The sequence below is a fragment of the Drosophila kikkawai genome, chromosome X (assembly GCF_030179895.1).
Source record: "Drosophila kikkawai strain 14028-0561.14 chromosome X, DkikHiC1v2, whole genome shotgun sequence".
Classification (NCBI taxonomy): domain Eukaryota; kingdom Metazoa; phylum Arthropoda; class Insecta; order Diptera; family Drosophilidae; genus Drosophila; species Drosophila kikkawai.
The window spans coordinates 30,337,749-30,360,331 of NC_091733.1; the positions used below are offsets into that span (position 1 = coordinate 30,337,749).

General features: G+C 37.9%; 1 protein-coding gene across 12 annotated transcripts; it reads right to left on the reverse strand.

Annotated features, from left to right (window-relative positions):
* Positions 1-1,954: 1,954 nt before the first annotated feature.
* On the reverse strand, positions 1,955-22,409 carry l(1)G0196 (inositol hexakisphosphate and diphosphoinositol-pentakisphosphate kinase). Of its 12 annotated transcripts, none has more exons than XM_017174241.3 (15): positions 22,204-22,409; positions 15,969-16,401; positions 15,657-15,899; positions 14,356-14,842; positions 14,021-14,292; positions 13,788-13,968; positions 13,524-13,721; positions 11,013-12,033; positions 10,611-10,953; positions 5,892-7,345; positions 5,477-5,840; positions 4,768-5,055; positions 4,090-4,183; positions 3,812-4,037; positions 1,955-3,228 (listed from the first exon to the last, which is right to left on the reverse strand). In XM_017174241.3, the coding sequence occupies exons 1-15, from the start codon at positions 22,402-22,404 to the stop codon at positions 2,197-2,199; spliced, it is 6,837 nt and encodes a 2,278-aa protein (XP_017029730.1). In that variant the 5' UTR covers positions 22,405-22,409; the 3' UTR covers positions 1,955-2,196. The 12 variants fall into 12 exon arrangements, with proteins under 12 accessions (XP_017029730.1, XP_017029723.1, XP_017029721.1 ...); XM_017174234.3 differs by lacking the exons at positions 5,892-7,345; positions 22,204-22,409 and adding exons at positions 16,803-17,329; positions 18,076-18,320 and having other exon boundaries at positions 1,960-3,228; positions 5,477-5,710; positions 13,788-13,956; positions 14,356-14,854; XM_017174232.3 differs by lacking the exons at positions 5,892-7,345; positions 22,204-22,409 and adding exons at positions 16,803-17,329; positions 18,076-18,320 and having other exon boundaries at positions 1,960-3,228; positions 5,477-5,710; positions 13,788-13,959; positions 14,356-14,854.
* Positions 22,410-22,583: the final 174 nt, after the last annotated feature.

The following is a 22,583-nucleotide window of genomic DNA, read 5'->3' on the forward strand; positions in this document are numbered from 1 at the left end:
AATCTATAATTAAGTTTAAGTATAGCTCGTAAGTCTTTATAATTATATATTTAATTTTTTTTAAGGAATTTTTATTTAGTTTGGACTTTTAGCAAAGTTAAATTAAATGGTCTTCAGAGAAATACTTAAGAAAAAAATAGAAAAATTAATAAATAACTAAGTTAAGTTTTTAAATTTATTTTAAAATACTTTTTATTAATTTTTTAAGAAGTTTTAATTTAGTTTAGACTTCTAGCAAAAAAAAAGCTTCAAAAATAAAAAATATATAAAAAATAATTAAATTATAAAGTTAATGTATACGTATTTATTATATTTCTAAATTTTCTTTTTTTTATTTTTAAAGGAGTTTTAATTTAGTTTCGATTTTTTTGTCGACTTAAAAGTAAACAGACTTGAAAGAAAAATAAAATCTTGCACAGAAAATGTTTTAAAATTAAAAAAAAAAATAAGTATATAATTAAGTTAGGATAGATTTACTATTTTTGTATATATTTAAATTTTTTAAAAGATTTTTTATTTGGTTTAAAATTGAATTAAACTTTAAGGAAATAAAAGCTTTTTGCAAACCCACTTAAAATTCAATTTAGAATTATTTTACCCTAAATAAAAAAAGTAAAAAACTTAAATTTAAAAAAAAACTAGATAAAGATAAACATTTTCCCCGATTGAAACTTAACTTAAACTTAATCTCCAGCGAAATCTATGAAATATTAGGCATGCAAAGCGATGCGGGCCATTACTCAGACTGAGACCGAGCCTCAGTCTCAGACTTAGACTCTCCCATTTCGAAAACGATATCTGTGGGTGCTACATATATGCACATGCTGCTATACCTATACCTGCATATATACACCTTGAATATATATTACTAACGTGCCTGGCATACGCAATTTATGCGTAGAATTTGCAATGGCAGCAGGCCAAATGTGGATCGAGGTTGACAAGTGAAACCAGCTCGCCGATCGCATAGAACAGGTGCGACGCGACGCCTCCAGTTCGGTCATTGACAGTCATCCATCCCAACAGGCAGGCAGACAGGCAGATCTTGGCCAGCCAGCACTTTCACTTGGCAGGCCGGCGGCGTCATTAGCATGGCATCACCGTCATCATCATCATCATCATAGCCACCATCTCCCCATTACCATCATCATTGTTATCATCTTGGCAGCGATTGTGTCTGATCAAGAGGCAAAGAGTTGAGTAATCTCTCGGCCAAAGCTGTGACTTCTTAGCTCTGATATCATAATAAGCGAAAACTGTGGCTCAGTTATGATGGGAGAAGTCGCTTAATGGGTTGAGATATATATAAAAAAAAGTTTATTTATAAGAAAAGATCTTAAATAAGTATTTAAAATATTAAGTTTATAATAAAGAGATTTCAGATAAGGTAAATAAAATAGAAAATTAAGAAATAAGAATTACCAAATAGGTTTATAAATTAAAAAAAAATATTTTAAAAAATTATTAGATACATTTTACATTTTAAAATAAATTAATATAATATTTCATAAATTTTAAAATTAAAAAAATATATTTTTTACATATCAAAATAAATAAATTGAATATTTCATTTAATTTGAAATTTAAAAAATATATAGAAAACATAATTAAATATATTTTACATTTCAAAATAAAGAAACTAATATTTCATACAATTTAAAATTAAAAATAATTAAATAAAAAACATAATGAGATACATTTTTAATTTCTGAATATGTAATTTTAATTGAAAAATTTAAAACAATATAAAAAACATAATTCGATATATTTTTTATATTTTTACATTTCATTTTACATTTCAAAATCAATAAATCTATTATTTCAAACAATTTAAAATTAAAAAAATATATATAGAAAACATAATTAATACATTATACATGTCTAAATAAATAATTTTAATATTCCATTTAATTTAAAACACATTTCTCAATTTGTAGACAGAAAAATAGATATTAGCCTTTTATTTTTATTTGCTTGGCCCAACAACAACAACAAGTTTGATTAAGATTAAAGAGTCGACGTTCTCTGTGCGATAACCCACGCCGATAGCGATAGCGTTTCCCGATTACTTTTACGATAATACCGATAACAGCAGGAAATTTACGTTACGTTAGAGTAAGAGATTGTGTGTGTGTGGTGTGGCATTGCGAATTACGAGTGCTTTGAAGAGGATTTTGCAACTGAAAGCTACGAAAGCTAAGAGTGCCTCTTCTTCGAGGCAGAGGAGGCGGAGCAGCTGGCCTCGTCATCGCTGGCCTTATCGATATCAGAGCTATCGAACGATAACTTGGCCGGCGCCATGGCCGGCAGCAGAAGAAACTCGTTGAACAGGAAATCAGCATCCATGGACTGGGTCTTGGCATGATAGCCGCGAACAATGCCCCGTTTGGGCGGCTCAATGAACCGCTCCTTGACGATCAGTGCCCCCGGCGAAGGTGACGGCGATGGCGATGGTGAAGCCGAAGCTGAAGCCGAGGCGGATGAGCAACAGGCATTGGCCATACGTCCATAGAGAGCTGGCACCGGCGCCGGCTGTGTTCGTCCTCGGTCCCGCTCCGCTGGCCCAGCTCCAGCTCCCGCTCCTGCTGATCCTGCTTCACCTCCTCCGCCCCTTTGTTGATGCTGCGGCGATCCTCCGGCTAAGACGCCGCTACTTCCGCTCTTGAGATTGATGCAACTCTGGGTATGGCTAACATTGGCATAGTCACCGCCAGTGGCCTGCATGGGCACCCTCTTGAGGGTGTTGCTCTCAAAGGGAAAGTTCGAGTTGGACGTGGACTGTGTGAGGTTCTCGAATTTGCGCAGGCGTGCATCTTGGCGCAGATGCTGAGCTCCTGCCGCCGGCAGATTGATGGAAGCATGCAAAATAGCAGCACCACCACCGCCCGTAGAGTCGGACTTTTCTTGTGCCACGCCTCCAACTCCACCTCCTCCACTGCCGCCACCACCACCACCCTCAAACAGACTTATCTGCTTTTGAATACGCGGCGAAACAGGATCATGGGCACGCCGGGCCCCAGGCGAGGGACGACCATGCTCTGGCGATGCCTGAGTGACGCGAACGGGCAGGGCGAAGCCATAGCGCGGATCATCAGTGTCCACTTCCGGTGGACCATCTGCATGGCTGGGACAGCAGTAGCAGGTCTCCAGTCGGGGCTCACAGCTGTCAGCTGGCAGGGAGGGCGTTGTGGCTGCCGACAGAGTGGCATCCTCATCGTCCTCGAAGCCCTGAAAAGCATTAAAAGAAATGTTTAATTAAAGTTTAAATTAAAGTTTGAGGTTAAAGTGTATATAAAAGTGCTCCTAACAGTTTCTGGTATTTTTTTTTAAATTTATGGTATCCTTTTTTAATAAAAAATGGTTTCTATTGTTGATGGTTTTTATTGTTTTTTTTTTTTCGTTTCTATATTTAATTATTTTTTAAATTACTTTATTTTTATTGTTTTTCAAATTACTATATTATTTTTTAATTTTTAATTTTAGAAAAATGTGTATTGTCGTCAAATATCCAAAAATATGTTTATAAAGTAATTTTTCCCCTCAATCAGGATTCATTATTTTGGTTTTTATAATTTTTTTATTTTTAAATACGTTTGAAAGTGTTTTTTTTTTTTTAATTCATTTTTTAATTTTCATAAAAGATTTTCAAAGAAAGATTTTCATTAAAGATTTTTTAAGGCTTAATATTTTTTTTATTATTTTTTATTTTACGTTTAAAATAAGCAGAAGCTGCAAAAGAAGGCTCAGGTCTCACTTGATAATTCTAAATAAATAAATATTAAAAAAAAAAAACAACAAGATAACCACTCACATCCATTGAAAGCGTCATGGAGCCCTTGTTGGCCACCATGCTCAGGTCCAGATCCATTCCAAAACTGACGGGTGTAAGGCAGGTGCTGCCACTGCCCTGCTCCTCGCACACACTGAGGAAAATCCCACCAACGGCACCCTCCTCGCCCGCCTCCAAGCTGTCCTGGTTCATGGGCTCAAAGGAAACAGGAGCAGCTTCCTCCATGATTTCCATGGTAATGTCCAAGCTAAAGAAAATAAAATAAAACCAAGCTAGAAAATATAGGGAAACCTATTCACCTGGGCTGCAGCGATTTCATTTCCACATCCTGGAGATATTCATCCGGCTCTTGGGCAGCCAGCAGGAGACACTCCGGCGGCTGAGTTTGCCAGACTTGCAAAGGACATGGACAAGGATCAAGGGTGTGGTGTTTAAGGGTTTCAAAATGTTAGTTTAGCTTTTTTAACTTGGTTTAAAGGAGCTTTTTTAAATTAAAACCAAACAAACAAGTTTTTAAAATGAAACTCAAGAGATAAAATCATCAAAAAAGACTCATAAAATATAAACAATTTATAATTTATAAATTTTTGTTTCTATAAAATAAAACAAATGTTGAATTTCAAGATTTATATACATATTTATTCAAAGACAAACAATAGTAGTTGGCATTTTCAATGGTTAACAACAATGTCTTTGGAATTAATAATATACAATTATATAAAGCAACCTCTTTAGTTTCGGTTTATAAATTTAAAATCAAAATCAAAACAGCATTTGTTTTAAATGCTTGGCTTTGTGGCATCCGCTGGAAAATAATTTACACAATAAAAAAGAAAAAAGAAAAAAAAAAGAACAATAAAATCAATTAAAAGTCAAGTAAAAATAATAAAATATATATAATATATATTCAGACAATAGGAAAATTAGTAAAAAATATAAATATCACCACTGGTACAACTTCTTGAACCCGCACTTACGCTTGAACTTCTCCTCCGTGACCTCCACTGGCTCAATCCTTGATCCCGACTCGCTGCCCCCTTGGCCAAAGGCATCCTTGGCCACCGTCGTCATGGACATGGAGGATACTTCTGGCATATTTGCGGCAGCAACAACAGCGGTAGACTCGAAGCCACGCGGCGGCGAACCCGTTGGTGTCTTAAAGATCTGCGCCAGGATCATGTCCTGCAGGAAGCCATCGAGCTTGCGCAGCGACAGAGCATTGTGCAGCGTCTCCAGCGGTCGAATGGGCGGCACATCGCCGAATCCTAACCATAAAGGCAGAGTTATTAAACAGAAACAAATATTTTTTTAATTAAAAATATCCTGGAAATATTTTTAATTTATAAAAAGGTTTTTAAATTCCAAATTTAGTAAATTAAAAAAATTTAAGACTGTAAAAGTATACAAATTCCCTACATAATGGAAAAAAATCCTTTAAAAAAAAGGGACCCTATAAAAAAAAACAATTAAAAAATGCTTAACAAAAACATAAAAACATAAAGAATATGTTTAAATAAAGTGTTTTTTTTTTGTTTCTTCAACAAAATTCCCCGAAGAAAAATTCTCAACAAAATCCTTTGCTTAAATCTAATAGTAATGACGTCACTAAGGAATGCTCTGAATATGTGACGTCACTCAGAGAAGAGAGAGAGAGTGAAATGTAGAGTCAGAATGTTGTGTACTCACCGGATGAGGATACCGGTATCATATCGCGCAGATTTGGGGCGGACGAACTGCCGCTGATGACGGCGGTGCTGAAAAGGCTATTCGCACTGGTGGCCATCTTTTTGCTAAAACCACCGAAACCCAACATTTTCATATAGGACATCTGGCCGGCAATACTGTGTCTTTGGCGCCGCGATGATGTGGAAGAGTTGGCCGAGGATACCGAGGCCGAAACCGACACCGTAACTTGGCTATCTGTGGCGATGGTATTGGTACAACAAGACGGGGTCGTGGTAGTGGCAGTGTTTGTATTCGTGGTGTTGGTGTTGATGTAATTGGTGGTGGTGTTGTTGTTGTTGTTGTTGTTGATAATGGTGGTTGGTGTGTTGATACATAATGGTTGTTGTTGTTGTGGTTGTGGACCGTTGGTGAGCATTGTTGAGTGTGTTTGGTGTTGATATGGATGTTGGTGTTGGTGTTGTGGTGCATCAGTTGAGGTGGGACCGATCGAATGGAATTGGTTAGTAAATGGTTGATTAGAAGACATTGTTGTTGTATTATCAAACAAAGCTGCTGCTGCTGTTGTTGTTGTTGTTGGTTGTGTTGGCGTTGGTGTGGGTGTAGGTGTAATTTTTGTTATTTTTCTTGTACCTGTTTTTGTATCTGTTGTTGTTGTTGTTGAAACACTTGGCGTTATCATATCACTTGTAGTTGGTGTTACCATTTGTGTATTTTTTCCTGTCTCTGTTTCTGTAACTGATGTCGTATCTATTTCTTTAGCTGTTGTTGTTACGTAGTCTGGTTTAACTTGTATTTCTAATTTTCTATCGTCCGAAGTAACAGTTGGTGTATCAAATTGTTCTCTTTCTAATTGTGTCATTGTTGTTGTAATTGTTGGTGTCTTTACTTTCATTTTATCCATGCTACTGCTCGCTGATGCTGTTACCAGAACAGTTGGCAAATTGTATAGCATTTGAGGCTCTGGTTGGGGCTGGGATCGTCCTTGATCCGTTTCCACTGTGGGCGTAACCAGCTCCTCAATGGGCTCAAAACAGTTTACAAAACAGGCACTGGGCGGCCCTGCCAAGCTGGCCGGTGAGACAGTAAAACGAAAAGGATTCTCCGTCAAAATGGGAGCTGAAGCTGGCATGGTTAACTGGCCACAGGAGCTACTGGTGGCCAAGCGTTGGGCAGAGGCACTGGCCGTAACCGAAGCTGAAGCTGAAGCCGAAGCCGAGGCCTTGTTCATGTCGTCACATAAACGCAACGTAGAGGCCGTGGGTGAGGTGGTGGCATGGGCCATGGGCGAGAGTGAAGCCACCATTGCTGGCCGCTGGCCAAAGTGAGAGCTCATTAGGATGGCTGGCGCCGAGCTGGACAATTGAAAGTCATCGTCAAAACTGCTGGCACTCGCCTCTGTTGCAGGCTCGGCACCAGCAGCATTCTCTGAATTCTGTCCCCCTTCCGGCGGGTTCGAAGCTGATGTAGTCAAGGCCTGGCCCAAGTCCATCAGACTCTTGGAGTGCGAGTGGGCCTGAGCCGCCGTGGAGCAGCTGCAATTGCAGCTCAAAGGACGCTCATTGGTAGCCAGCGGTGAGATTTGCGGCAAATGCTGCATGTGCTCAAGATCGTCGCCCTCGTCGCAGCTCTCCATGCGACGCATGGTCAGGACATGGAGGCGTTTGTGCGCCGAGGGACCGCATTGCGGGGTAGCTGGATTCAGGGAGAAGTCAATGTCCGACAGGGGCAGTTCGTTGGTGGATGAGTCGATCTTGAAAAAGGAAAGGCTATCTGTGACACGAATTTGGAAGGCAGTCCTATTGCCCAATGTTACGTGAGCTCCGCCCTCCCGAGCATGGGCGATTTCCCCAAAACTGGTACCGCCAGTCACTAAATATAGTCCAAATCCAATTCAAGATAGATAAATGGAAGCAGGATTTAATGGATAGTTAGTTAAGAGAGGCATGACACGATATCGAAATGGGGAGGTTCGAGGGATGGTTTCGATTCCGGTCCAAGTCATTGATATATTTTCACGTATTTTCGGTGTTTCGGAGTATCGTAGTATTGGATGTATCGGTTTGTGGGTGTTTTTTGGTTGTTGTAATCGTGTACAAATAGAAAACTCATTAGCCGAGATAATTAAAAAAAGATCGAAAATCGCGTACAGAGAGAGAAAGAGTAGAGAGAGTTTTCACATAGAAAAACAAAAGGACAGAAAACGAAGGAAAAACAAAAATTTGTAATTATTAAATTAAAAAATTTAAAACAAAGGAAGAAAGAAGACAAAATCGGCAAGCCGAATGTAACGAAATGCTCTTGAAAAAGAAATGCCATAAAAAAGTATATATAACTCGAAGTATTTTGGAAATAAGAATTATTTTAGAAGTCGTTTTGTTATATAATTTTTAAACTATTTTCAGACCAAAAGAAAATCTAAACAGACTTCATGCTTAGTTAAAAATTTGATAGTCTAATAATTCCAATATTTTGTTATTATTTAGAAACTTGGATAGTTTCCAACAAGAGCATTTTATGGAATTTTTAAGCTGGCAATCTTGGAAGCAGCAGCGGCAAAGGCTTTTTTAGTAAAATAAGAATTTTAGTAGAAAAATATATCAAAATTATTAAGTTCCAGGCTTCAGAAGAGTAAGTGGGTTCCAGTACTTGTTAGGTCCTTGTGTAGAGGGTTTTGTTGGTGTATTTGTGGTGTACTTTTAATGTAGGTTTGTGGTGTATTTGTAACGTATTGGAAACTTGTGTTTGTATTTATGTTTTCTACCTTTTATGTAGGTTGGTGGAGTACTTGTGGTGTCGGGTAGTTCTGTTTGTGGTGTATTTGTGGGGTTTTTTGGTAGGTATATAAAGAGGAGGGGAATAGAATAGTCTGGGTCTGCAAACAACAACAACGAGCAACGTAACAGACACAGACAAGTTAACGCCACAAAAACCAAGCTTAGTTCTTGAGTTTCTTTTTTTTTCGTATTTTAAATTGGTTAAATTTTCTTTTTTTTTTCTTATCATGCACGAAGGCAAAAACAGAGATAGATAGACAGGACAGAGAGAGGTAGATAGACAAACAGGCACATAAAAAGAGAGAAAGATAGAGCGACAGGGAAAGGGGATAGAACATAGTGTGACCGTTCGTCAGCTGGACCCCAGCAAAGATTCTTTCGTCTTTCTTTATTCGTTTGCCCCAAAAACCTTTCTCTAAAAGAAGGGTAAATGGGTTGCCTAAATCTTTCCTGGGGCTCAGCTGCCTCTTCTTTTTTCTTTTCTTTTTTTGTGGTTGCATGTTTCAGGACGTGGCAAATGTGGCTGTGTGTGTTTTTCTTTATGGCGGAGACAGTGTGACCAGCATTGCCAAGTACACGGGATTCCGCGGCCAGATGCTTATCGATTTTCAGTTTTTCTTTTATTTTCTTTTTCAATATAGATCGAGATTATATTACGCAGCGAAAGAGACAGTTTGTGATGTGTATTTCTGGTGTTTTTTTTTTTTTTTTTGTGGTGTGTTTCTGAGTGCGTCTCATCGATCGTTTCGCAATAGAAAAAATAGAAAACCAAAAAAACAACAAAAATGTTGGGCACAACTCGAGAGAACAGGATACAGAGAGATGGAAAGTCTTTTTAGTTTTGATGGAAAATCACAACTGAACAATATTCGTTTACCATTCGTAACAGAGAGAGAGAGATATAGAGCTAAGGGATATATATTATCTAGATTTATATATAAAGATATTTTTGATAAAAAAGAGTCAAAATATTCATCAAGGGGCAGGGTGACGACAGGAAATAAACAAAAAGAAAGCGAATGTTGTGAAAATAGTGACGGGTTCTTTGGGGGTCCTTTTTTTTCCTTCTTATTATTTTTATTTTTTAGTTAGTTTTTGGGTATTTCCCTTTGGTGTTATTAGCTGGCAGTGAGTGCGGGTTGTGGGGGAAACCGTGAGACGCAAACACAGAAAACAATAGGAACGGCATGCAATATTAGAGAATCCCACAAAAAAAAATTATTTATATATAAAAGAAACCATAGAATGATGTTAAAGTTATGCACAATTTTCAACAGATGAAGAAAGGGTAGCTTCGGGGAGTAACCGAAGAGGTATGTGACTTGGCAGGGAACTTAAAAACTTAAAGAAGAATTCTTCTGAGTTGCTTTTCGTGATCTTTTCTTTTTGAAATAATTTTTCTAAATTTTTTTTTTATTAAGTATTAGGCCTTATATTTAATAGTAAAAATTATGATTTATAGTAATCCAGTCTTGCAGAGATTTTTTTTTTAAATATATACCACTTAAATAGGTTTTTCTAAGTAAAAAATATAAAAAAATCGTAGTTAAGTAATTATAAAACCTTAAATTAATTTTTTAAATTCGAAATTAAATAGTAAACTAGATTTTAGGATAATTTTATATAAATTTATAAAATGTAGATAATTTTTTGCCTTTTTTTTTTTTGAGTGTAATTAATTTAAATTAAATTTTTAAAATCGGATTTGTATAGAAATCCAGTTCTTAGGGTGATTTTATATAAATTTTCAAAATTTAAATAGATTTTTGAAGGTAAAAAAAAATTAATAATTTAAGTAATTATCAGACCTTAAATGTAATACTTTGATTCTATATAAATTTTATATAAATTTTTAAAATTCCGATAAATTTTTCCAAGTAAAAAACAAAGATTTTGTCACTAGTTATCCTAATTTAAGTTTTATTACTCAAATTTTAAATTTATGTGGCTTTAATCTTTAAACTTTAGTGCCCAGTTTAAGCTATATTAATTAAGGATTTTTAGATTTCTTTAAAATATATAAAATCTTCTTTTAGAAAACAACATTGCCAGCGGAAAAACCAACCTTATAGAAACACATACCCTGCCAAATCAAATCAGAAACCAAGTCTAGTTGGGATTAGCCAATCGAAAAAAGTGTAAAGATGTTGTGTTAGACAAGAATGCGAAACGCAGGAGTTGGGATCTTGAGGAAAAGAGAAGGTTGCTTGGTTTGGGTGAAAAAGTGAACCTTTTTGTGGGGGGAAAAAGGCAACTGCGGCAGCTTCAGCGGCAGCGGCAGAGCGCAAGCTTTGCTTGATCAAAGGGGTGTATATGCCCCAACCCCATACACACACACACACACACACATGTATACGTACCCGGCATCTTGGCACAAACTCCTGGCGAGGGTCGCTGCTCAAAGCTGCGGGAACGAGGCTCACAATCAGGACTCACAGCTCGTATATCCGGACTAATAGGTCGCAGCTGCTGCTGCTGCTGCTGTCCTCCCTGCTGCTGCTGTTGCTGCTGATGCTGCTGTTGTTGCTGCTGCTGCTGCTGGGATGCCAGCTCCTCATTGAGACGCTTGGCCAAATCCATGGCCTCATGACCACTAACCGTATGATGGGCGCCAATGGGTATGGGCTTTGATTTGAATTGCTTGGAACGCAGCTCCAAGCGATTGAAACCAAAAGCAGGCGAAGCACGATCCGAGCTGCCAGTCTAAAGAGGATTTAGTAAATGAATTAAACGAAAAAACAGAGATATATTTACCCACTCACCGAACGCTTCTTGCCATTCTGCTCCTCGCCCGAATTGGAATCATTCTCCTCCTCAATCCTTGCAGGATTGGATTCCTCCGATGACTTCAGGCTCACAATGCTGGCATTATCGCCATGCGAATGTGGCCGAAAACCTGGACCCGGTGGCAAATTCTTTTGGACGCAACAATTGACGCCGGGACTGAAATGCAGCTCGACATGGAAACGTTCCTCGGATGTGGGATCCTTGGTGGGATCCTCGTACAGCATAATCACAATCTGTGACATGTAATTCAGTTCGGATACCATGGATATATAGTCCATGGCGCGACGCCATTGCTCATCGGTGACAACATTGAGGAGCTCGCCATAGCGTAAAACCGTGAGCAACGAATGGACATGCGATTCGCTGGTAAAATACAACCTCGTACGGACATGCCGCTGGGGACTGGCAACGCCATGACTATAATGCGGATTCAAACGATTCATAAACTCATCCTCCACCTCGTCAATGTTGTGCTGCAGATCGCCCTTGATCTTGCGCAGCAACGGTGAACAAATGCCTTGGCCAATGGCCAGTTTCTCCTGCGGCGTCAGGCCATATTCCTGCGGTATCACTATATCGGCCAGATTCTTGGCATAAATATACAACTCCTCGGCCTGATCGTACTGCAATGTGTGCTGATTGTGCTGCAAATCGTACTTGATGCAATCGTAAATGTCGGGTATCTTGGAGATGTCGAAGAGCTTCGATTTGGTACTGAAATCCTTTTCGATTTTCTCCCAGCGACAACGCATTAGGTCCCAGGTTTCGCCATGATAGAGGATAGCATCCTTGGTCTTGGGATCGTCCTTCTTGATGCTAATGATGTGGAGTAGCTCGCGGATGAGCAGCAGGACATGGTGACAACAGTCCACTGGGTTCTTGACAAAGTCCAGAGCCTGGGTGATGGATTTGCTGTTGCAGGGATTGATCAGTTCGCGGTCTACCTTGGTGAACTCGCGATCGTTCTGCATGAGCTCGTGCAGGCGACCCTTGGCCCTGGAAGGGGGATTAATTAATATAGATATTGGTATTCAGTAATTTTCTTGTGGGTTTTCTTACATAAACTTATTAATTTTAATATTTAATATTTAATTTATTTTATATTTTTAATATTTAATTATTTAGGAATGTACATTTATCGATAGGGAAAATATCAATATTCCATCGAGAGCATTAAATTTGAGATATCGAAATTTTAAATATTGAAAAATATTGAATTTAAAAGTAAATAATCTATGATAATAAATTATTATATTTTAATAAAACCCTCGGGGGTTTTCTAATATTAATTTTTTATTTTATTTTATTAATTTTTTAGATTTTTTTGATGTAAATCGAAAGGAAAATTCCAATAATATCAAAGCAATTTCAATATCCTATTAAAAGCTTCCTAAAAGTTAATATATCGAAATTTTAAATATTAAAAAATATTGAATTTAAAATTAAAAAATCAGTATAAGAGAAAATTATTAAATTTTACTTAAAAAAAAAAATTATATAATCGAACAATATCATATTTAAAGTAAAATATTTATAATCTATATATATTATATTTAAACTTCAAATTATCGATAAATATATATATAAAAAAAATATATATATATATAAAATTAAAAAAAAAAATTAAAACAAAATTTACACCACATTTATATTTAATCGATATATTAAGGGGGGGGTAAGGTATTTAATTTTTTTTTTCGTAAATTTTTTTTTATTTTTTATTTTAAAAGTTCAATATCTTAAGAATATTGTGTCCAAGTTTTACATCAATCAAAGTAAAATTGACGAAGTTATGCGGAGTTGAACGAAGGTCGTCTGGTGTTCAATGCATGAGAATCACAAAGTTTAAAGCGCTCTCCTGAAAAATGCCATTTTGAAAATCGGTGTACACGATAACTAAAAATATACTGAACCAATCGGTTTGAAATTTGGAACATAACTTCTTTAGATAATTCTACAGGTATTCTCGTCGAGCTTTTTTTAATTTTTAATTTTCTTATATTTTTTATTTAACAAATTAACTTAATTTTTTAGTCAAAAATCGGGGTTTTGACTTCAAATTTTGATAAAAAATAGGGAAAAAATTTTAAAAATAAAAACGCTTCGAGAATACCTCGGGACACTTATCCTTTAACGAATGAGGTATAATTTTTGTAGATCGGATGATTCTGTGGACAGTTAGGATGTACACCGCAAACCAACTTTTTTTGGAGGCGACTCGGGAGATTCCCTATAACTCCTCTACCTCTAAATATTTTTCAATACAAAATTTATCACAAACTGTTGAAATGTTGTGTTATTATATGGTATTTAATTCGTTAAGCTAGCTTTAGCCGTTTCGCCACAACATTTTTTTGAAAAGTGGGCATTTTTGCACCGAATTAACCTTACCCCCCCCTTAAACATAATATCGATTTTTCAAAAACCGTACAAAAAATCGATTTTCATATCGATTAATTGTTATTTTCATCAAAAAAGCTACTCACAGATTCTGATACTTGCTGGAATCGCAGTCATTGTCCAGCAGCCCATTGGTATTGGCGCTCTTCACCATTTGGACAAGAATGGGCGTCAGCTCTCCCTCCAGGGCCAGCAGACCCTTGGCAAAAGCGGCAGCGGTCATTTGGACACGCCCCTCGTCCGAGGCATAGATTTTCAAATCATGACGGAATGTGGAGTGTAACCTGGTTTCCAAATAAAACATCATCAACTACAAGAGTTTTCCAACTAAAATCGAAGGAACTTCCTACCTCAAGAGTCCCAATCCCTGGGTGCCCGAATAATCCGCTCTACCCTGTCCACCCGGATACATGCACCGAAAGATGCGGCCCAGCTCCTCCGCCTGAATGCGACCCGCCGGTGTTAGTTCACCGCCCCACTTGAGGATGAGGACCAGCGATGGCTCCGCCGGCTGATCGGCTGCTAGATTGGCTTCACATTGGTTAGTACTCATCGTTGGGAGTTGGACTTTTCTAGTACTTACTGTCATCGGAGCTGGAGCCACGGGGTCGTCCCTTGGGCTGGTATTTCATTTGCACCTTGCGATTGATGCCCGAAAAGTGACCGTACATCTCGAGGACATTCTTTAGCTGCTCCAGCTTGCTCTCCTTCTCCTCGATCTCGGCATGGGCCTTGGTGTGGATCTCGCTAAGCAGGAAGCGGGCAATGTCCAGGATCTCCTGCAGCTGCTTGGGTCGCTTGAGCTTGACATGGCCCAGCTTGTAGCCATTGTACTTGGCAAAGATTTCAAAGAATCTGGGAAAAAAAGGGAAATAAATAAAGCAAAAGCCTGATAGTAAGGATAATGGATCTACTCACTTCGGATGCCGCACCTCCACCTTCATCTTCTGCTTGGGCGTACGATCACCATGACGTATAACAGCCACCACGCAGCGCAGTTCCATCATCTTGCCAAAGGTGGTGGGCACAATGGGTGGATCATCCAGTTGGAAGGGCACAGACCAGGGTATATGCAGCGTTGGCGTTAGCTCCCTCAATATCATATTGCCCAGAATCTTGGCACAGTCATCGTAATATTTATTTGAATTCTTCACGAAACTAAAACCATTCACATCGCAGACATAGCTCTTGCCATTGGCTCGTAGCAAATCAAAGCCGCAAACCGTTTGCTTAAAGGCCAGACACACCTTCCGGGAGATGAGCTTCTCGGAGTGATTTAGAATGACAGGATAGCGTATCTCCTTGCCCTCGCTATCGCGTTCAACTTTGCCATCCAGGGCAGGACTCTTGCGTGCCTCCGCATGGGCATAGTCGGGACCCACAGTGTAGACCTTGACATCGGTGCCTGAAAAGTATACTAAGTTGTAAAGGTGATGCTGGATTCAGTGCGTTCGACTGGCGGCCACTGGTGTGTTTCGTTTGGGTGTTTCTTTATTTCTATTTATTTTTATATATTTAAATTGATTTTTGTTTGTGTTTTTTCGGTTTATTTTTCTTATTTTTAATTTTTGTATTAAAAAATTTATATCAGTGAACTTGACGATGAGCGGCGCGTGCGGAGCGAGACGCAGGACAAGGCACAATGAGCGATGCTTCGTTGCAGGATTAGATCAAAGACAATAAAAGCTATAAGATGCATAGCGCCAAAGGTAAACTCTAAGCTCTCTGGAGAGAGAGCGCATCTACTACGCTCTCTCTTAGCTCTCTTCAGAGAGAGCGCATCTATTTCGCTCTCTCTTAGCTCTCTACAGAGAGAGCGCAACTTTTACGCTCTCAAATTTAGCTAAAGAGAGAGAGGCGTTATGCATTTTATAGTTACTAAGATGCATAGCGCCAAGGGCTCTTTCTAAACTCTCTTGAGAGAGAGCGCAACTTTTACGCTCTCAAATTCAGCAAAAGAGAGCGAGAGAGGCGTTATGCATCTTATAGCTACTAAAATCTTTCTTTAAAGTGAGTTTTAAAAAGTGTTTTGAGTTTCGAGTTTCGAGCCAAAGCCATAACAACAACAGACAGCCAGAGCGAGTATTGGATATGGTAAACAGGATATGGAAAGGATAAGGAATCAGGTATATATATAAAAGAGTATATATAGGATACACGGGATCTTGGCACAACAGCATTTGGAGCAAAGGGATTCAAAGAGAGAGCAAGTTGCATACCATCGGTGGGCATAAAATCCTCATAGATGAAGGAGCCTGTCTTGCGGACACGCGACTCTGGTGAATAAACGCTGCTCCGGCTGCCAATTTTACGAAAAAGCCGCTGGCTACCGCCACCCGCCGATGTGGGATAGTATATATAAATGTTGTGATCCTCCGCCGAAACGGGTTTCTCCACAAACGGTTTGTTGAACGTAATGCCATTCACCTCCACATGGTCCTCGGATTCGATGAGTTCGTGATCTAAGTGGAAAGAGGGGTTTAAAAGATGTTAGTTTATTGTTACAAGCCAAATTTGATAGCTTTACTTACGCTTTGGATCTGGGGAATCCCGATCGAGGACAGCATAGCGCGGTATCTCGATGCCCTCCTTCTCCAGAATGGCATAGACCCGCCTGCGGTCCTGGATATCGTACTGCATATGCAGGTTGTTCAGCACAAAGGGATTCCGCAGCTGGGCATACTCGATGGCCTTCTCCAGCGGGAAGCCCTTCGAGTGGAACGAGACCAGGCAGTCGCAGGTGGGCCAATTCTGGACGGGTTCACGCAATATAACATTCTCCTCAAATGTCACCAGTTTGATAAACTCAAATTCCCCCAATCGTGTCAATATCTCCTTCATGGGCTTCGATTGGGTCTTCTTGGCCATGGCACAGATACCAACGACCACCTGTTTGCTATTGCTGGACGAGGTGCTCGTATCGGAGTCCATGCCGTCATTGCTATCCCCGAAATCGGTGTCGCCCTTTAAGAAATATGAGAATATTGGATTATGAATATGATGATGGGGTTGTTTCTTGGTTAATTCCGTTGGTATTTTGAGCATGATGAAAGGGGGTTTTAAAAACAAGAGGTGCTTGATGCAGGCTGGCAGGCAGTTAATAAATCCTCTCCGAACTTTCTTTTTGTTATTTTTTTCACAGTGAACTGTGATCAAAAACAAATAAATAATAATACACGAAACTAAGCCAAGCAATTAGTGATTGATTTTGCCCCTGGCAACTCATTGGCTTTGGGATTAAGTCAGTCAATCTATCAATCAATAAGTAAATCAATCAGTCTATCATTCAATCTATCATACAATCTATCATTCAATCCCTCTACCCTTCAATCAATCAACCTTTCAACTAACCCAAAGAGACCTACATTCAAACACACATCGCAGAAGCAGAAATCATCGCTATCCTCATCGCTGCCATGCATCGGTCCATAATCTTCGTAATCGCTGACATTAAAGGGTCCATATTCCCCATCATCATCTTCGTTTTGGTTTTTAGCCATTTTTAGGGGATTCCCAGCCTCCATTTGGCCACGAACTCCGGCACTTTGACTCCTTCGCTGACGTTGCAACAAACGATTTCGACGCAAACGATCACGATCTCGGGCACGACCACGACGTCGTCGATTTATGCCTCCATCCAAGCTGTGCCGGCGTTGATTGTGCTGCGACTCTTGGCCAGCAGCATCACTACCATCGGTGGTCTGGTGATGCTCCGAGTCAGGAGGCAATATGGTGGCAGCTGTCACAGCCGCCGCTTCAGCTGCAGCGGCAGCTGCCGCCTCAAGTTTCTTTTTGTGCCGTTGATGGCGAGAGCGGAGCTTCTTGAGACGCCACCAATCCTTGAACCAGGTCCATTCCATAATGTGTGTTGCCAACTCAGTTAGTTTTGAGGCTGATTTTTTTAAAAGGTGTATTTTTAAAGGATTTTTTCAGAACTTTTTTAAGAATATTTCAAATTTTTTAATTTTTAAATATTTTCTTTTTAAGCATTTTATATATATTCTTTTTATATTTTTAATTGTTTATATTTATAATACTTTTCTTTCACTAAAAAATAAATTTAAGAAATACCTTTTTATTTATTTTATTTAAAATATTCCACATTTATTTAAGTTTTTAAATAATTTTTATAGAGGTAAGGTATTTTCTTTTTGTTTTTTTTATTTTATTTTTAAATTTTATATTTATATTACTTTTCTTTCATTAAAAAATATATTTAAGCTTTTTATAAACATTTAATATTATGCAGAAATAATTTTAATATTTTATTTAAAATATTTCACACATATTAGATTTATTTAGATTTTGTAGAGCCTTTTCAAGTATTTATTAAAAATTGTTTAAGGTTCTTCCTTTTTGTATTTTTAAATATTACATTTTTTGTTACACTTTCTTTATTTAAAAACAAATGTTGAACCATTTTTAATCATTCTACATTGCATATATTTTTGAATTTAAAATATTTCTTCATTTTTCATAAAGAAAAACAATTGTTATACTCGCAAAGTGCAAAAACAAATGAAACTTGAATTATTATTTATTCAGCTTAGTAAGTCTCCCAAAATAAATCTTGATATATTTGTGAAAATAATTGAAGCTGTTTTTGCTGGCAACACACACAGCTAGGAAAACACGTACATTACGTGCCGGTGTCTCGAATTCCCCCAAAAACAGATGATCTAACCGGAGAAGCCGCGAAATACCCGTGGAAAATATATATCGATAGAGCAAACACAAAAAAACCGAGCAACTCCGAGCTCCGAGTAACGACTAACGGAACCCAACTCAATCCAACTGAACTAAACCGAACTGAACTGAGGCGATCGAAATGATATAGTAGAACGCGGGATCTCGCTTGGGATCGAATCGGATCGCCACGGATCGGTGTTCAGGGCGCACGCCAATTGGTCTGCGCCCACTCTCAATGTCAGAGTGGAGAATCTCTGATGAGCTGGAGACAAAAGCACTGGGGGAAGAGTAGGGCAGGGAAGAGAGCCAGAGAAGCTGCTGCCGCACAAAGAGAAAAAAAGATAAGGGGCGAAGCACTTGAAGAAAATTGTGAGAGTTTCTATAAATTAATATAATTTTTTTAAGGAAAAATATATGAAAAACTTTAATTTTTGTGATATTTATACAAAATATTATTTTTAAAATTAGTAATAATATTTTTGAAGATTTTAAAAATTTTAATTAAATTAAGAGAATTTTGGGTACAATTTTAAAAACTATTTAAAAATATTCAAACTTTAAAGTCTAAAAACTTTTGTTTTAAATACCGATAAAAATCGATTAATTCGATAAAAAACAATACTAGTTCTTATAAGAGCCTCAAAAGAAAAGGAAGAACTTAAAGCTGAAAAATTATTTATATTTTTGTTTAATTTAAATTCCAATAATGGTAATTAATTTTTAATTTAATTTTTTGTTTGTTATCAAAAAGTAAATCGATATAATCAATAATTATTAATTGTGCAATTTTTTAGAATTTTCTTTCTTTCATTTTTTGATAGTTTCTTTCTTTAAAAATATTTATTTATAAAATTATTAAATTTCTTGCCTTTCTTCATTTTTTTCACCGAAATTCTAAAACCTATCTAGACATTTTTCACTGTACATTTGTGAGAGAGGGCGCTCTCTTTGTGTAATTGTTTCGACATACTGAAGGCGTCTTGTTATCTTGGTTGCTTTCATTTGTTGACGACACGACTTAACTACAACTTATATAGCGTACACGTCCGGCTGCCGATCGCACAGCGCAGTGTGTTAATGAAAGCAACAAAAGCAAAAACAAAAGAAAATAAACACCTAAATAAAAGTAAAAACAAAGACAGCAACCCGATAAGAAATTCGCCCCCCTTTGCCATTTTCAATGGTTATGATAAGAGGCAATCTGCGATCTGCCAGAAAATCCTACCAAGCGCCCAATTGGCCAGGTAAATAATTGCTCTCTATATATAGATCAACCGTTTCAATAAAGATACTCGAAGTTAACAAGCGCTGTACCAATTAGCACCTGTGCAATCTCTCTCTCTCTATCTCTCACTCTCTGTGTGTTCATCTTGAAGGTGCAAATCAGACAGGCGAACAACTGAATCACGATTCATAGATACAAAGATACAAAGATACAGCTTATAGTCACAGGTGTAATAAACCCTAGAGACAGAAGCTCACCAAAGGGGGGGTTTGAGCTATTAAAACTTTAAGCACTTAATTTTAAAATAATATTATAGAACTTCTGAATTAAATGCTTTAAATCTCAGATAGCTTTAAAAATCTATCTTTTGTTGAAATTATTTCCTTTACTTACTTTTTTAACCTTTTTCTTGAAAAGATATTTATAAAAATCAAATTTTAAAAGTCTACTTAAACCCATTTTTAATTTTTAAATATTTTTTAAAAAGATTTGTAATAAGCAAAAATATTAAATCCGAGCTTAACTGCAGCTTACGAAAGACCGTCTTAAACTGAACTGGGCATAATTTCGAAGAGCAACATCATGGCTTGGTTACATAGGTTACCTATATCCTATACCTAACTGTATACCTATATATGTCCAGGGAATTACCAGGCACACCGGCCCAATTTTCACAGGAAAATGTGCTGTAAATTAAATAATCATTGGGGCTCCCTTCTAAAAGTACATAGGTGGTACCAAGGTATACCATTGTACCAAAGTCTCTCTAAGTTCAGAAATATATATAAACACATAAGCTTTTGATAATATTAAAAAAAAATATTTAAAAATATATATATAATATAATTTAATATTAATTAATCACACAATAATATTAACTATTTATTTTCGGCTACAGCACTTTGAAATTTATATATATTTACACCTTTATCACGCAGTTCATTAACTTGTCAAGCTTTCAAAGGCCCCTAAAAGTATATGTCGTAAGATAAATACACTGAAAAATCAGCTCAATAAAATATGCTATATTTTATTTTATTTTATTTTTTTAAATCTTTGAAAGCTTACCCCAACTGCAAAACAAAAAAAAAACAAAAGAAATATAGGAACCGCGCTGTTCGAAAGTCGGAGAAGAACTGAGGAGTCTGGAGATCTAAAGATATATATCCCAGAGCCCGTATACCCACGAATCAGGCAAACAAAAGACACGGGCAAACAAACAAATTGAACAAATAACTGGGTAACTCTCGGGTAATTAATTAATGCAGCCAAAGGAGCCCAAACGCAAAATTTAATTAAAATTTAGCACGCGCCAATTGAGCAAACAATCGAAACGTAACGGAAACAATGCCACAAAAAATAAAGAAAATAAAAGTTAGAAAATAACGAGCAAAAACGTAAAACAATAAAAGATTCACCGGATGGGAGAACGATGAGGAGCGCGGCTCCAGCAACTCGCTAACATCGGTCTCAGTCTCTGGATATTTCGATTTCGGGTTTCGTGGTCGGTGGATATATATTCATATATTTGTTGTTTTTTTGCAATTTGCGGGGGCGGTAAAAATAGAAAGGCGGCAACGGTGGCGGCGGGATGGAGAAAGAGGATAACAGATACCAGATATAAGATATAAGTTATAAAACAAAACAGTCGTGGGCAGTGGTTGAGCTGCACACCCACGCACGCACAGGAATAGAATAAAAGGCAGCTCGAACACTGGAAATAACTAGATATACTTTCTAACCAAGAATGGTCATTATTAAATTTTTTGTTAATTTTTAATTAAAAATTTTTAATTGTAATTTTTAATTTGTAAATTTTAATTTGTAAATTTTAATTTGTAATTTTAAATTTGTAATTTTAAATCCGTAATTTGTAATGTTTAATTTCTAATTTTTATTTTTGTATTTTATTTTAAACCATAAATGGTTAAGACAAGTCTTAAAAAATCCATCTTTCGATATTTGTACACTACTACATTTTCTCTATTTATTATTATTTTTTCGAGTGTAAAAAAAAGGACACGCACCGCCCAGATTCGGCGTAGAGTTTACGTGCGTCAGCCAGCGGCGTCCTGACGATGCGCTGCTCTGCAGCTCCGACGCCGACTGCGCTGCCCCGGCTGACTGCACTGCACCCGATGATGATGATGCTGCCGCTGCTGCTACGCCAGCCTCTGCTGCTACCGGCTGGCAGCGACGTCGACTCCAGCCGCGACGCCGCGCACTGCTGCTGCTGCTTTTGTTGTGGCTCCCGCCTCTGCCACGCCCCCCAGCGGCAACACCACCCACGCCGCCACTGAACTTATCAAAGCTATTGCCCATTTGTTGAACTGCTTTGAGAGCGAAAGAGATGGGTATATAAATTATGCTCAGGCTAAAGGAGGCCGCGCCAGTGAGAGAGAGTCAGAGAGAGAAAAGGAGAGAGAGAGAGAGAGCAAAAGCTTTTGGCATTGACATTGACCAGTCAGCTGTTGGGTGGCAAATAGAACAAGAAGAAGTACAAGAGGAGGAGAAAGAAGCTGCACTGCCGCTGCAGAAAGTCCCGCAAAAAGTCAGGGTCACATGCACAAGTCCACAGCTGAGGTCGCAATAATAGCACCAAGAATTATGGCCTATATAATACTAAACAAATTATATATACAATATTTAATTGACTAAAAATTTTAGGAATTATTGAAATAATTTAATTTAATTTCTGGTGCTAAAACCGCGACCTTGCCTGTCCACCCGCACACATCGATCGCCAATGGGGTAAAATCGGTCATCGATAAACGTTAACAGCGGTTATATTGGTTAGTTATCGGTTAGATTACAAGTGTAAAAATCATAATTAAAAAAAGCGCATAGCATACGTTGCCATCTTGACCCAAATAGAAGCCGACGCGCTGCTGCTGCTGTCCCGCTGCCGAAGTCGCCGCTGACGTTGACTGCGACTGAGAGTGATGAAAGCTGTGTTGTTGCTGCTGATGTTGCTGCTGCGATGCTGCAGCGCTGCCCTGAGCGGCCGACTGACGCAGATCCTGATATCCCGATTCTAATTCGGTGTAAGACATATCCCTGTATTTTTTTTTAGTGTGTGGGTTAATGTCGAACAAACAAGGAGAAAAAAAAAACCAAAACAAATAACTTGCGAGTATTTGTTATTTTTGTTTTCGCCTTTTTACATGGCCGACACACGCACACACTCAAGGCCTCACCGCGTGTTGGCAGCACTATGTATATGTATGCGTGC